This window comes from Gekko japonicus, unplaced genomic scaffold (genome assembly GCF_001447785.1).
Source record: "Gekko japonicus isolate JY-2015 unplaced genomic scaffold, Gekko_japonicus_V1.1 scaffold1875, whole genome shotgun sequence".
In the NCBI taxonomy this organism is placed as follows: domain Eukaryota; kingdom Metazoa; phylum Chordata; class Lepidosauria; order Squamata; family Gekkonidae; genus Gekko; species Gekko japonicus.
The window spans coordinates 232,331-247,743 of record NW_015167592.1 but is presented as its reverse complement, the minus strand read 5'-3'; the positions used below and the strand labels follow the sequence as shown (position 1 = coordinate 247,743).

Sequence of the window (15,413 nt, the reverse complement as noted above, 5' to 3'; positions counted from 1 at the left end):
TTTCCCTAAACTGTTGAGAAAGTTTAAAGGACTCCATCTCATAGTATTCACTTTCTCAACAGTTTAGGGAGAGAGGTTATCCAGCAAAGATTATTAATGTTCTGCCACAGCAGGATATGCAGGTAGCAGTTTGTATTTTAGAACAAGATAGTCCTTTAAGAGAATGCATGATGGGAAATGTAGTTCATTACCCCCTTAGGTCAGATGTTCTGAAATAGCCTTTCTTATTGGTTACACATGGGCTCCTTTTCTTCTAGTTAGCAGTGCCGGCCAAAATTTTATTACCCCTTTTCCATGCTTTGTTAGAATTCTCTTTAAAAAAATTTTTTTAATAAAGACAAACATCACAATGACCAAACAGACAAATATATAACACACAAATACATAAATGTGGGGGGTTCAGTTACATCATCAGTTTACATGCTTGAATACTTCATACCATATTTGTTTTCCATGTCCCACCTTATGTTCTTAGAAAGTTCTTTTGCATACTTTTAAGGATCAGTTTTTATAATCTATGAAAGGTTATATGTCTGTATACATCTATTATATTCTTCAGTTCATTTCAAAATCTAAAACCATATAATTTACATAGGTATCTAAATAATAGGGGATTTCATTACCTCGTCAGATTACCTATTTAAATACCTCAAAATTTGTTTTTCAAATTTCACCTTATATTCTTACAATAATATTTCACATATATTTCAAAAATAAAATTTTATACTCTTTTAGTATATTTTCTAATGTTTCAACTCATTTATATAGTTTTGAACAGCTGTATGATATTTATATCATTCAAACCTTTATAAAATCTTGAGGGATTGTATTTTCTCCCTTATCCATAAAAAATGATGCTTATGTATTCTCTCTTATCCATAACATTTTGGAACTTTTCCATAAGTTTTTATCCTCCATTCTCTGATTTCTCCTCTTAAGTCTTAAAGTCTTAATTTTGTGCCTTTTCCCCTTGTAGATGAAGCAAGTATCTTCTGGTAGTAACCATCTATAATCAATTTTTAAAGTAGTTTGAGGTTCCATATTTTTTATTTTTTCTCTCTTTCAGTAGATGTTGATTCAATAATGCCATCTCTTGTCATTCTTTCATCGAGCCTCATATCCAGTTCTTCAATCAGCTTGTGTGTTTTTGAATACATTTTGTAAGTCATATCAGTTGGATTGTCTGTATCAATGTATTCCACAATAATAAATGTCATGTCAGTTTGCTCTTCCTTCTGATCACAGCAGGTTGCACATTTTTCATATTTTTTTCCAGAGCTGTTCTTACTGCTGTTATAATTGCTTCCTGTAATAATCGCTTAAAGTCTGTAGTTACTTTATTTGTAATTCCAAACAGAGGAGCTCTTATTTCCCTGGAGGTCAAAGCCAAATAAAATGAATATTTCCAAAATTTTGTAATCCACTACAGAATATTGATAGATAGATATTTTTGTTGACAGTTTTGTTATCAGATCACAACCTTCTCTTCTTTTGCCCAAGCCATTTTAAAGAATGCTTTCAGATCTTTTCTTAGCTGCTGAAAGTAAGGGGGGGGAGGGAAGAAATTCTTCACCCCTCTCATCCTTTGTGTTTCCAATAGAGTTAATGGGGGCTTAATCAGTGGGGAGTCTCTGATGTTGTTGCTTGTACTTTTACTCATGGTGATGGTGTTTTTAAGTGGTTCAGTTGATGTTTCCTGCTTCTCCCCCTCGCTCGGGCAGTCGTGGCTCCACATCCATGCCTGGCATGGGCGCTCTCAATCGGTTCTTGCTTTGGGGCAATCAAAGGACCCTCACTCACTTGCTGCCACTTGCGGGGAGTCCCAAGCAAGTCCCCTGCACTGTGCTCCTCTTTGGGGAGCTCAGTGGCGTTCGGGAGCCCCCGAACTCCTCTAAAAAAACCCCATCAACCAGCCAGCACACGGGAGAGCTTCCCTGTGTCAACTGTTCTTGCTGCACCAGCAACCGCTCTCCTTTGTTAGAATTCTCTAGTGGCAAGAGACGGGCAGATTCATCTCTCTTTCGCCACCAGCCATAGAATGGACTTTTAGCACTAAAGATGTAAGCTCCCACCCTGTCACCAGTTTGGATCAATGCTTCCTCTAAGCTGTGGAGTCTTGTGAGCAAAAATTCTACTTTGTGAGCTACTGGCATTAAAGTTGTGAGTGAGCAATTTGGCCACTGCGTAAATTAGTTTGCTCTGGAGCCATCCTTCCTGAGCTAAGACGAAAATGTGTGAGTCGGAGGCTAAAAAACTGTGAGCTAGCTCGCACTAACTCAGCTTAGAGGGAACTCTGGTTTCGGTCGTGAGTAAACGATTGTTTGGATGCTTTAGGAGCTAAATAAAGATGATTTGTGTCTTTTAAGTGGCCGTGTGTTTGATCACTCCAAAAAGGAACTCAGCTTGTCCTGCTGGGTTCTGAACAGGACAGTTAAGTTAGGCTGAAAAAGTTTCATGGTGAGTATGTAGTTTCTAATGACTTATCTGCCCCGGGTTCAATGATCTTAAGGAACAGAGGGCTTGTTTTCCTGCTTCCCCACAGCATCAGGGTGCATTGATGCACCACCCGAGGAGGTCAGTCCTTTAGCCCACTAAGATTCAATGTGGCTATAATGTATCAGTGGACTCTCTACTAACTTACACTTAGCCCACTAACTTACTAACTTAGCCCACTAAGATTCAATGTGGCTATATTGTATCAGTGGACTCTCTACTAACTTACACTTAGCCCACTAACTTACTAACTTAGCCCACTAAGATTCAATGTGGCTACATTGTATCAGTGGACTCTCTACTAACTTACACTTAGCCCACTAACTTACTAACTTAGCCCACTAAGATTCAATGTGGCTACATTGTATCAGTGGACTCTCTACTAACTTACACTTAGCCCACTAACTTACTAACTTAGCCCACTAAGATTCAATGTGGCTATATTGTATCAGTGGACTCTCTACTAACTTACAGCAAGGCACCAGGGATGCCGAGAACTCTCCTCGGAGCAGCCCGGCTATTGGCCTTATTGCTGCGGTGTCCCCTGTTCTTGCAGCGGAATTGCAGACGTTGGAGCCTCAATGAGGACCATTTTGGCGGGGTACACCAGCAAACTACTCCAGATAAACTCGGGCAGCTGTAAGTCCAACTTGGGCGCTGTAAGTCCAACCCAGAAGCTCTGGAGCAATTCCCGGGTGAATTTGACTTCAACACGAATGGAGCCCTAGCCGGGTACTCTGAGACTCCTTACCATCCATTTTAACCAGTTCTGGGTGAATTGTTAAGGAGTACTGTTAAATAGTAGGTTTAACATGGCAGAGGAGAAGGCATAATGATTTCAGCAAGCAGCAGTTTATTGCATCTCAACAGGAAATGCCTTACACGGGGCAACTGCCCTAACTATATACACCTAAGCCACTTCCAGCCCCCATGTGATTGGTGAATTCAAATGGCCTCCAGGCTCCAGATTGGCTGGCTGTCCTCAGGAGCCAATCCACAGGCAGGTTCCAGGATCCTGCCTGCCTTTGTTCTGGGGCTTCAAGCTCCAGCTAGGTGGCCTGCCCGTAGAAGCCCAGAGATGCCTCCGGCAGCAGTTAAGCTGGAGTTGAAGACTGCTCAAGTCCAGACATAACAAATACCACAGTGAATAGCCTCGAGCATGGACTGCAAAACATTCTCAGCTGCTGTCCTCATCTGCTGAGCCAGTGACTTCTGGTATCTTTAGCTGTTGTTTGGAAAAGCAGAGGGAGAGCCTTGTCAATCAGGCTGTGCTGGGGGGGAAAGGCTTTCCCCACAGACTCTACCCATCAAGAGATGACTCCAGAGGCAGAGAGGCTATCAAGAAATCCCTCCGGCCTGAACTATAGTTCTCCTTTAAGACCGCAATTCCGTCTCTGGTCGCCTTTACTGCAGTATAGCGCTTCAAATTGTTCTCAGCATGCTGTGACACCGCCATCTGCTGATGGTTCTTGGAACTACAGCATATGGCTCATCCTCAGAGGGGACTCCTTTACTGACTGCAGCTTTTGCTTTCACCCTAGTGGGGATTCTTCAATGTCATCATTTGGAGCTGAGATGTTAATTGTGTTAGCTGCTCTAGTTTTCAATGAATTATTGCGTTTTAGTGTTAGGTTTGGTTAGGTGGATTTTAGGTTTTAATTCTCACCCATTATAATTAATTAGTTAGCTAATTCTGGTAGCTAGGTTAATGTATCCTTCGTACTTCTGGTAGAGAGAGGGAAGTAGGAGGGGAGGTTTGGGAGGGAGGTTGATGGGTTTGTAGTTAGGATTTCTGCTGACTATATTTAACTAATTACTGGATTTAAATCAGGTTGAAGGTTTTGTATTATAGATGCCATCTGGGTTTGGATGTATAGCTGATAGAGATTCTGATTGGGTTACTCTATTGCCAGTTTGGTGTAGTGGTTACGTGTGCAGACTCTAATCTGGGAGAACCGGGTTTGATTCCCCACTCCTCCACTTGCAGCTGCTGGATGACCTTGGGCAAGCCATAGTTCTGTCAGAGCTGTCCTTGAAAGGGCACTTCTCTCAGAGCTTTCTCGGCCCCACCTACCTCACAGACTCAGTGTTCCCTCTAAGCTGAGTTAGTGTGAGCTAGCTCATAGTTTTTTGGCCTCCGGCGCACACATTTTTGTTTTGGCGCAGGAAGGATGTCTCCAGAGCAAACTAATTTATGCAGCAGCCAAATCACTCGCTCACAACTTTAATGCCAGTCGCTCACAAAGTTGAATTTTTGCTCACGAGACTCCACAACTTAGAGGGAGCATTGCTCACAGTGTGTCTGTTGTGGGGAGGGGAAGGGAAAGGAGTTTGTAAGCCGCTCTGAGACTCCCTTGGGTAGTGAAGGGCGGGGTATAAATCCAATCTCCTCCTCCTCCTTCATTGTTATCTCCGGATACTGAGTGGGACTACTTCTGGCTTAATAAGATCTGGAGGGGGTGGCCATGGGAGGGTCAGGGATCCCGGTAAGAATGGGGCAGGGGGAATATGGTGGTGGGAGAAGGCAACTTAGAGGAAGGAGTCTGAGATGTAGAAATGCTTGGTCTCCTTCCTGTCTTCATCCCATCTCGAAAGATGCCGGCTGTGGGGATAGGAAATCTTACCCGCCTCCAACACTGGTGTTGTTTAATGCCAGGGCTATTAACAATAAGACCACCATCCTCTAGAAGTATCTGGCGGAGCAGGCAGTAGAGCTTGCGTGTGTGACTGAGACCTGGGTAAGAGAGGGTGAAACAGTTGCTCTGAATCAATTGGCCCCCTCAGGCTTCTCGGTCCTTCACCAGTCCTGCACAATTGGGCAGGGGAGAGTGGCATTGCTAATTTGGGAGTATTTCTCCTTCAGAGAGCTCCCTGGGCCAAAGATTGCTTGCATTGGTCTGGTGTGGGATGCCAAGGAGAGTTTGGCCATTTGGCTGGTCTGCCCAACACACCAGCAAACACCCTGCCAGGTCTGTTGGAAGCTGTATTGGGCTCAGCGTTGGAGTATCCCAGGCTTTTAGTTCTGGGTGATTTCAACGTCCATGCCAATGATGTGACCTCTTCACAGGCCACAGACTTCGTGTTGTCTATGGCAGCACTGGGACTCACCCAGTTTTGGCTCCTACACACCAAGCAGGCCACATGCTGGATCTTATCTTTACCACAAGGATTATGGTGGATTGGATAACTGCTGATGCAGTTCCATGGGCGGATCACCTTGCTCTGAAGACCCGGTTAAACACCCCTAACGCTGCCTATTTAGGCAGTGAGTGGATTTATGCTCACCCGCGGGGCACCAGAGCAGGGGTGGTAGGTGGCGTCCTTAGGCAGATGCCTAACCCCGCCTTATGGGAGCACCAGCCCTGTATGGAAGCTTGGTTGTGCAAGATTTAATATATCAAGTTAATGGATAAAATCACAGCGCTAAGACAAAAAGAGTCCAATAACATGGACACCCAAACTCTGCTTACACAGTGCTGGTTACCTTCCTAATACTGAAAAAGGACATTCTTTGGAGAAAGTGTTAGGGACAATAACGTGTGCTATCCTTATCAACAAATATGTCCCTGTAGATGTCTACCTTGTGATGGACGGCATCCTGCCTTCTGCCTTCTGCTGTGCATCTTGCATTCTGCTGTGTAAGCTTATTTTCTACAAATGAACTTTTTTAATAACAGAGTTCATTCTGAGTGTGTTCTACTTTCTAGCTTCTAAAAGCAGGCTCTAATACTTTTTTTTTTTAAGCCCCTGGAGGAGATTTTTTAATTATTTTTTATAAGATTACAAAAACTACAGAAAAGGGGTGGGGAACTACATTTACAGGAGAAAGTAAAGAAAACCAACTACTATCTAAAAACCCAAGAGAGGAGATCCTCAAAAAAGCTTAGTTACAATAAATCATAACTTCATTTAGCTCAATATAAACTGAGTCATATATTTCTACTATTTAACCTTTTTCTTTAACTTGCAAATCTTAACTGTCTAGAACAATGCCCCCCAATCATCACAACATATTATTTAGTTAAAAATACAATTCAGAGTCTTTCCGTCTTCACTTCTCTTTTCCACGTCTCTTCCTGAGTTTATAAGGACTTTTTGGAGCAGGCTCTAATACTTCTCATTATAGATATTGGTGATGAATTCCCAAAGTTTCCCAATCAATAATCATCCCTAACAAAAGTGTCAGGGAAATGCTCTTATGCACCATAACTGCAAGTTATGGTTTGCTAGTGAGTTGGGAGGGGGGATCATGTAAGCAAGTTGGAGACTCATTCAGGTAGCGCCCGCCATGGTTTGGGGTTCTCTGTCTGAAGCAAGCCAATGAGAAGCAGCAGTGGTTGCGGCACCCTTTGGCCTCCTTCCCTCAGTAAAGGGAGCTGTACTCAGGGCTGGACCAGTACACACACCACTGATGCTCAAACACGGATTGGCCACAACTAACAAGGTTTCAAGCTTTTTACTGAACAAGAATTTCTGTTTAGTATAAGAACTTCTTTTTGTTAAAAATATCCGGTGTGGGTGCAGTGGTCATGGGTGTTGGCCTAGTATCTGGGAGACCCAGGTTCAAATTCCCACATGCTATGGAACCTCTCCGGGTGACCTTGGGCCAGTCACGCTCTTTCAGAGTAACCTACCTCACAGGGTTGCTGTGAGGATAAAATGGAAGAGAGGAGAGTGATGTAAGCTGCTTTGGGTCCCTGTTAGGGAGAGTGGTGGGGTATAACTGAATTAAATAATGCTTTTTGCATCTCCCTAGCTGACCCATTTCAAGATGTTCCAGAACCCCCAGAACCCTCAAGTTCCCCCTTTAGCCATTATGGCCAAGGCCTTGTCTTTAGAGGGGGCAAGGGTTTACATAAAACAGTTATGTATGTAAGGAAGGCACTCCTTGTGGGTGAGAAAAGGCTTGACAGGGGAAAATAACTTCTCTTTAAAGTTGTGTTTTGGACACTAACAATGACTAGGCATTAAACTACGGGAGGATACTATGACATCCAGAAAGAGCTCTGTACCGTGATATGAACTTGACATTGAAATGCTGCCAGTTTCTTGCACCTTATGATACGAAGTTTGGACTTCTGTTTGAACTTATTTGAACTTACGATGCATAGTTTGAACTTCACGTGCTTTTAGTGTTAAACATTTACATGGACACCGTAGGTCACGCAAGGGAGTTGTCAAGAGTTTGACAAAGGAAATGTGCCCAATGTCATGGGTGGTATTCTGACAGTTGCACAACACGCGTGCTGAGACAATTGTTTTCTTCTCCGTTCTTCCAGTACTCCTGCATTTCGGTACTTCCCAGAATGCTCATGGACTATTTGAATTTACTTTCTTTTCTTCAATCCATCAAGAATGTCTTTTAAAAACTTACTTTGGTTTTTCCTTTCCCATTTCCCCCCTCAAATTTTGCACATGTGAACCTATTTTCAGAATTCCTTCAATAAATCCCAGCACTGTCATGGACATACTTAGCTGGAAAAGAAATAGAAGTTTAGCTACCAGGCCCTTGATGATGGAATTTGGTTGTAGCTCAGTCCAAATAAGAGTGCTGCCGATGTTGCTGATCAGCAGTTGGGGATTCATCGTGTTTAGGATGGGTTTGTATTTCCCACAGCTTGGAGCTGAACTGGGCCTACAGGGGGAACACTTAAACCAGAGGTACCCAACAGGGTGGCCTTGTGAGCCATGGTGCCTGCCAGCACCTTTCCTGGCACCTCTCAAGTGTATTTAGAAAGTGGGTGGGGCCGGGTGGGGCTTTTGCTCAGAAGGCTTTTTATTGGTTATTAGATTAGGGTTGCCAGGTCCCTACCTGGCATCCAGCAGGGGGGAGTGGCTGTGCATCTGGGAGCCTCAGGAAATGTGCCACGATGACGTCACCTGGAAGTGACATCATCAAGCTGAGCATGTCATCAAGGGACACTCTAGTGTTCAGGCTTAAAACTCTATGGTACCATAGAGTTTTAGGCCCGAATGCTAGAGTGTCCCCTGAAGACATGCCCGGTGCACCTATGGGATTTGTGTCTGGTGTCGACATCGGAGGCAGGCCTCGATGCTGGAGCTGTCGATGTAGATGGTCTCTCCTCCATCGCTGAGGCAGGAGCAAGGGCCGACTCAAGCAGCGCCACTTTAAGGCGCTCAGCACAGTTTTTTCTCGTTTGATTGGAGAAACGCGCACAGTGACGACAGGACTCTGGCTGGTGAGACTCTCCGAGGCAAAAAATGCAGAGGGTATGACGGTCGGGAGGAGCAAGTTTGCTGCCGCAACCCTTGCACCTGTTGAAAAAGCCCCACTTCTTCTCCATAAAAGAAGCGAAGAAGGGGGAACGTTGGGGGGGGGGTAGCCCAAAGGCTTGAGGTAATCGGTAGACTCCCCCTCAAGAAAAAATAAAAAAATGGGTTTTTTTGAAGAACAAACAACTAGAAAGAAAAAATAGAGTAAAAAAAAAATTCCCAAGAGCTGAGGTGAATAGCTAGAAGCGAACCGATCGGACCGACGAAAAAGAGGTCTACTCAACGCAGCGGTAAGAAAGGAACTGGCGGGATGTCTGCACCCACCCCTCTGGGCATGCGTGGTGGGGTTCTTGCGCATGCCCGAGGGACTGGGTGCAAAAATCCATTAAAAGAGCTTGCTACCTTGAACTGCACCTGGAAACTGCCTGGCAGCCCATGAAGCTGTTTCCATGGGCAACATATGTTCCTGGTGGCTAACCCCTGACAGCAATTGGGCCGCCCACATTCTAGAACAGTTGTACATTTCTGAGTTGTCTTCAAGGGCAGCCCCACATAGGTTGTGTTGCAGTAATCCATCTGTGAGGTTGCAGAAGCATGGATCAGCATGGCCAGATCAGCTAGGTAATGAGAAAGGCGGTGAATCAGGCGGTTTCCCACTGCCTGCCTCTGCATGGCAATCCTGGACTTCCTTGGTGGTCTCCCATCCAAGTACTAAGCAGGTCCGAACTCGCTTAGCTTCTGAGAACTGATGCGATCGGGTTTGCCCAGGCCATTGAAGTCAAGGGACCAAAACTGTGCATGCACAAATATAGGGTTTCCAGGTCTGGGTTGGAAAATACCTGGAGTCTTTGGGGGTGGATCCAGGTGAGGGCAAGGTTTGGGGAGGGGAGGGCTGTTGGTATAAGCAAGATGACAGCATGTCATGTACAGGAGTTAGATCTAGATGATCTAAAGTAATCAAGGAGGTCACATGATACCTAAGGTTGCATCATATCTGCTAATGTCAGGATGACTAAGCAGTTGTACAGTGCTGAACTATGATTAGTCAACAGATGTATATATTGAGAAAGGTTCTTGACCAAGTAGCCTGCCTTATGGTTGTATATTCAGCGAAGCACTTTGTCAGACAGAACTGTGAACTGCTGCAAAGCTGCGTGTATGTATATAGCTCTGTAAATAAACTGTATATACTCTACCACAACTACTCTGCTACTTCTGACTTCAAACACCGTCAGGGGCCTCAGCATGGTACAATGCCACAGAGTCCACCCTTCAAAACAGCCATTTTCTCCAGGGGAGCTGATCTGTGTTAGCTGGAGGTCAGTTGTAAAAGCTGGAGACCCCCAGGCCCCACCTGGAGGCTGGCAACCCTACGCAAAAATGCTATTAACCTAACTACAGATGATCTCCCAAGGACAAGCACATGTATTTATTCTTGGTAATGGGTTTTGCCCATGTATACATATGCTGCTATATGTTTGCTATAGTGGCCTTTCCCCTTTATCAGTTATCTCTTGTGCATGTCATTAGTTCTTATCACAAATTCCTTTCTGGTTGCTCCGCGGGAGAAATGAGATAAGATCTATTAAGCATTTTGTACATGTAAAAGGTTCTTGATTCACAAACATTAAACATGACTTAAAATAACAAAATATTTGCAGCCCTTGTTTAGTTCATTCTTCCTGTAAAATACCTTGAAGGGGAACCGGTCCTCTTTCCACCCCAGCATATCAACATTTTGCTAATGAATTTGATGTCAGCTGTCTAAATCAAGAAATATTAACAGAGCCAGCCTTTGACCAAGCTGTGCCCTTCTGGACAAGCAAGTCATGGGAAATTAAACATTTACAGAATAAAGGGTAAAAAGAGCGGCTCGGAGAGCAACTCACATTCTGTGTGGTGTTCACGATGAAGTTTTTATACTCATTTAACTTTGAATTAAACAAGAGTCCAAATGCTAAGAAGGCTCCTCCGCTCCATTTACAGAATAAAGGGGAAAAAGAGCGGCTCGGAGAGCAACTCACATTCTGTGTGGTGTTCACGATGAAGTTTTTATACTCATTTAATTTTGAATTAAAGAAGAGCCCAAATGCTAAGAAGACTTCTCTGCTCAGAGGCATTTGCCAGATGCCCACCTGGCTGTTACTTACTTCCCTTTTCTGGAGCCTTTCAGATGGAGGGAAGGTTTTGGTAATCCCCTTGGATAACAGTCACTGGCTCAGTATGCGTCTGGTTGTGGAACAACTTCACCAGAAGGGACATGAGATCGTAGTGGTTGCTCCTGACGTAAACATGAGGATTAAGCCATCTGTACATTACACACTGAAGACATTTGCTGTGTCCTACACAGAAGAATACATGAAAGAAGACATTAAAGCATTTGGCCAGAACGCTTTTTCACAGCTGCCTTTCCTGGCAAAAATCACTGAGACGATGGCAAAAACAAGAAATATCTCCAATTTTTTCTTCAACACCTGCAAGGAACTTTTGTACAACAAAGAGATGATTGCTTACCTGGAGGAAAACCAGTTTGAAGTTGTATTTATGGTTCCAGCATCACCATGTGGACAGATAGTGGCTGAGCATTTATCCCTCCCTTCTGTTTACTACTCAATATGGTTCCCCTGTAGTTTAGAGGGAACTCAGTGTCCAAATCCACCTTCTTATGTCCCAGGATTCCTCACCAGCAACACAGATCATATGGACTTCAGTCAGCGAGTGAAGAACTTTCTCGTCAGCTCTTCGCAATTCCTGATTTGTTCTCTCCTTCATTCACCTTTCAGTGTTCTCGGCACAGAGTTCCTTCAGCGAGAGGTGACGGCCCGTGAGTTATACAGCCAGGCATCCGTTTGGCTTCTGCGCTTGGACTTTGCATTTGATTATCCCAGGCCTCTCATGCCCAACATGGTCCTTATCGGAGGTATAAACTGTGAAAAGAAGAGTCCGCTGACTGAGGTTGGAATTGCTCTAAAAGTTACATATAAGTACAGTTCAATTTACAAGATGTGCAATTATCAGTGTAAACCTAGGAACACTCCCCTGGGAGTAGACATGAGTAAAATTAAGATTCTGGCATGGGGAAAACTAACACTACTGTGCCCTCCAGTAGTTTAGACTTCCTTGTATCCTAAAATGTCTGTAGTAGGTTTAAACCACATCTTTTCAGGATGCCACAAATGAAGAAGCTAGTGAATGAGAACTGTACATCAGGGTGTCAAATATAAGGCTCGGGGGCCGGAACTGGCCCATCTGGGGCACTTAACCGGCCCGCAAGCAATTGGTATGTATGGAAATGTCAGGTACTCCCACTTTCATGGTATCCCTTGCGGAAAACCTAGCCTTGCATAAGATTATTTATTGGGGCCAGGGCCGGCTCGAGGTGCTTCTGCGCCCTAGGCAGGCGCAGATTCCAACCTCCCGGGGGGGCCTGGAGACCCTTTTGATGCCACCTCCTCCCCCCAGGGGGGAGGGGGAGGGCGGGTGAGCTGCGTCGTGGGTCTGGCTTGGGGGCAGGGCCTGGTGGCACAGAGGGGCAGAGCTGCCCGGGCAGCGGCACGGCTGGCTGACCAGCCAGGTGGTTGATCGGTTGGTCGGGGATCACGCACCCAGCCACCATGTGCGGGGAGCCATCACAGTGGAGGCGGCAGCGTCTCTGGAGCTCCGGCGGGACCGGCTGCTGCTGCTGAGTGGAGCCGAGTGGAATCGGACACTCCAGAGTGGAGTCCAGCCGGCCGGCTGGCTGCTGGGGCCATGGTGCTGCGGACGGGCCATGGCAGTAGAGGAGGAGGGGGCAGTAGCAGCAGCTTCGCGCCACGCCAGGGCAGCTGGCCCGCTGGAGCGCCCCCCCATCCTTCTGCACACTCCGCCGGGTGGGGGGGTGGGTAGCCTCCCAGCTGGGTGCAGCATGCTGGCCCCCAAGTTGCCAGCCCACACTGGGTGGCTGCCACAGCAGCTTCCACGCCTGGCGCCGCTGCTGGGGCTGCGCTGAGCTGTGCCGAGGAGAAGGAAGAAGAGCCCCCCGCACCCCATGGCGCCCTCTGCCTCCGTGCTGCCTTCCTCCCTCCCTCCCCTGCTTCCCTCCCTTGCCGCAGGGAGAGAGCGCGAGAGAGGGACGGGCGGGCAGAGCCTTTCTTATCTCTCTATCCGGGAGGGGGGGCTCAGCTGCCGTGGGGCCGGAGGGTGGAACCCCCCAGCGCTTCTCGCCTCTGCACGCTTGCCAGCCGCCATAGCAGCAGCGATCGCCCGGTTAGGGTGGTGGGGTGTAGTTTGGCACCCCTGAGGGCCGCGCGCCCTAGGCGAGCGCCTAGTTCGCCTAGTGGGCAATCCAGCCCTGATTGGGGCTTTCATGGGTTCCCCAGTAAATCAACTGCTTTCACTGCTAGGAATCAATTGCTTTTGTTTGTATTTTGAGTAAAAATAATATTGTTAATTGGGTTTTCCAGTGCCCCTTATATCTCCGGTACTTGGCTTTGTGTTGTATGGCACACATGGCCCGGCCCGACAAAATGACATTTATGTCATATCTGCTCTTGTAACAAATGAGTCTAACACTTCTGCTCTACATCATCTATTAACTGAGGAAGAACTAGACTAGAAGTTCAGGGATAAAGCTCTCTGTTCATCAAGGCATTAAATAAAAGGAATGCCCATTATTGAATGAAACATTCTAGCACTTATCAGATCACATTCAGATGTAGGATTGCCAAGTCAAAATATAGTGCCAGCGGGGTATACCCCGCTGGCGGCTGTAGTGCGCGCGCGCTTCGCCGCATGCACATCACCTGGAAGTGATGTGACGACGCCGGGCACGCTGGGGGCGGGGCCACGACCATCCGAGGGAAAACCATAGAGTTTTCCCTCGGATGACTGTGGCCCCGCCCACAGCGTGCCCGACGATGTCATTTCACTTTCGGGGTAACGAGCATGTCGGGGTGGGGTTCCCCCCGGGGCCCGATCCACCGCCGGCGGGGAACGGGCCTCTGGGGCGGGGGTTTCCCCGCCCCCCGGGGGGACTTGGCAAGCCTATTCAGATGTCAGTTTCGTCCTTAGACAAGAACACGGATGGAAAGTCACTGTCTCTCAGCCTCAACTTTTCCCAACTTCAAAGCGGTGTTAGGGGTGCCAGCCCCCTGGAGATCTCCCAGAATTACAATTGACTTCCAGACTGCAGAGATCAGTTCTTGTGGAGACAATAGCTGCTTTGGACTCTATAGTCTTATGCCTTGCTCGGGTCCCTCCCCCTCTCCAAACCCTGCTTTCTGCAGGCTCCACCCCCAGATCTCCAAACTGGAGTTGGAAACCCTAAAGTAAATTGAGGATGACAATTCTCTCAGGATAATCCAGGGAGAAATTGAAACGAGCATCTTACCTACCCTAAGTCTTAGTTACCAGTAGCACTATATAAATATATAAATAAAATATGGCTGATGCAACAAACCACCACTAGCGTCTGAATGCAGGTACATTACCAACAGTGCAGTCAGTAGCATTACATTCTGCTAAGCCCATTGACTTCAGCTCTACTTAGGGCTGCCCTCTGAATGCAGAATTATTTACACCTGCTATTGGTAAGGTGGATTGCCCAGAACTCTTGAAGATCCCAGGCCATCTGTGATGTAACATAATTATTGGTGAATGAGGTTAGATTTGCATTATCAAGTTTTATAGGATGACTGAAACTGTCATGGGACAACGTGATCATCCGGAAGTTCCCACCGTATTTTAAGAGTAAAAGTTTCCATTATGTGCAAGGAGTTAGCTTGTAAAATTAGTGGGATTTCTAATCCAGGCTACTGACCTTAAAACCACTAGCAGTTTAATTAATCCGAAGAGCAATTTAATTTTTTAAAAGATATATCCTGTAGATATGTGCCAGGGAAAAAATTATTTGTTCTGACCTTTTTAGGGCTCATTCACTGTTTAAGAGAGTTGTTTTCCAGAGCCAATATGGCCAGGAAGGCATTATTTTCACTGTGGGTAGGGTTGGCAACTCTGGGTTTGGAAATATCTGTAGGTTTAGGGGGTGGAGCCTGGGGAGGGTGGGGTTTGGCATGGGGGCGGACCTCAGCAGGGTATAATGCCATAGAAGGTAACAAAAAATGTTGAAAAAAATAATATGGAAATATCAGTGTCAATAACAAAAAAGCTAAAACTATGTTAAGACCACAAACGTTTAATCAACTTGTAAATATTAAAAATGGCATCAAAATCCATCATTTGATTTCATTGCATGATGTGTATTATAAAAACTGAAACCGCTAAGGAAAACTTCATGGCTGAAATGTGTTTGATTTACATGTATTTTATGTTACTGATAACTGTTCTTGGCCATAGGGAAGAAGCTTGTAAGTGTGTGACACCCTCGCATGTAACAGCAATTTTATTAAAAAGGGGGTTTTTTTAACACAAGGGGAAGGTACTGATATATGCAACCAAGTGGATTTTGATGCACACTTTTTAATACTTACAATTCAATTGAAGTTTTTGTGATTTTAGTTTTTTTGTGGCTATTGGGATAGGAAAACCTTTTTCGCAGTCAGAGTGGTTCAAGGGTCGAAGCAGCTGCCTAGGAAGGTGGTGGGCTCCCCTTCACTGACAGCTTTCAAGAAGAGGCTGGACGAATATTTGTCAGAGATGCTTTAGGCTGGTCTGGCATTGGGCAGGGGGTTGGACTAGATGGTCTGTAG

At 45.8% G+C, this 15,413-nt stretch overlaps 1 protein-coding gene across 1 annotated transcript in view; it reads left to right on the top strand.

The window, feature by feature from the left end:
* LOC107112748 (UDP-glucuronosyltransferase 1-1-like) overlaps positions 1 to 1,012 on the top strand; it is a 4,857-nt gene extending 3,845 nt beyond the window's left edge. The window contains exon 2 of the mRNA XM_015413937.1: positions 977 to 1,012. Coding sequence (XP_015269423.1) covers positions 977 to 1,012 — 36 coding nt within the window. The remainder of the gene's footprint in view (positions 1 to 976) is intronic.
* The last annotated feature ends 14,401 nt before the right edge of the window (positions 1,013 to 15,413 follow it).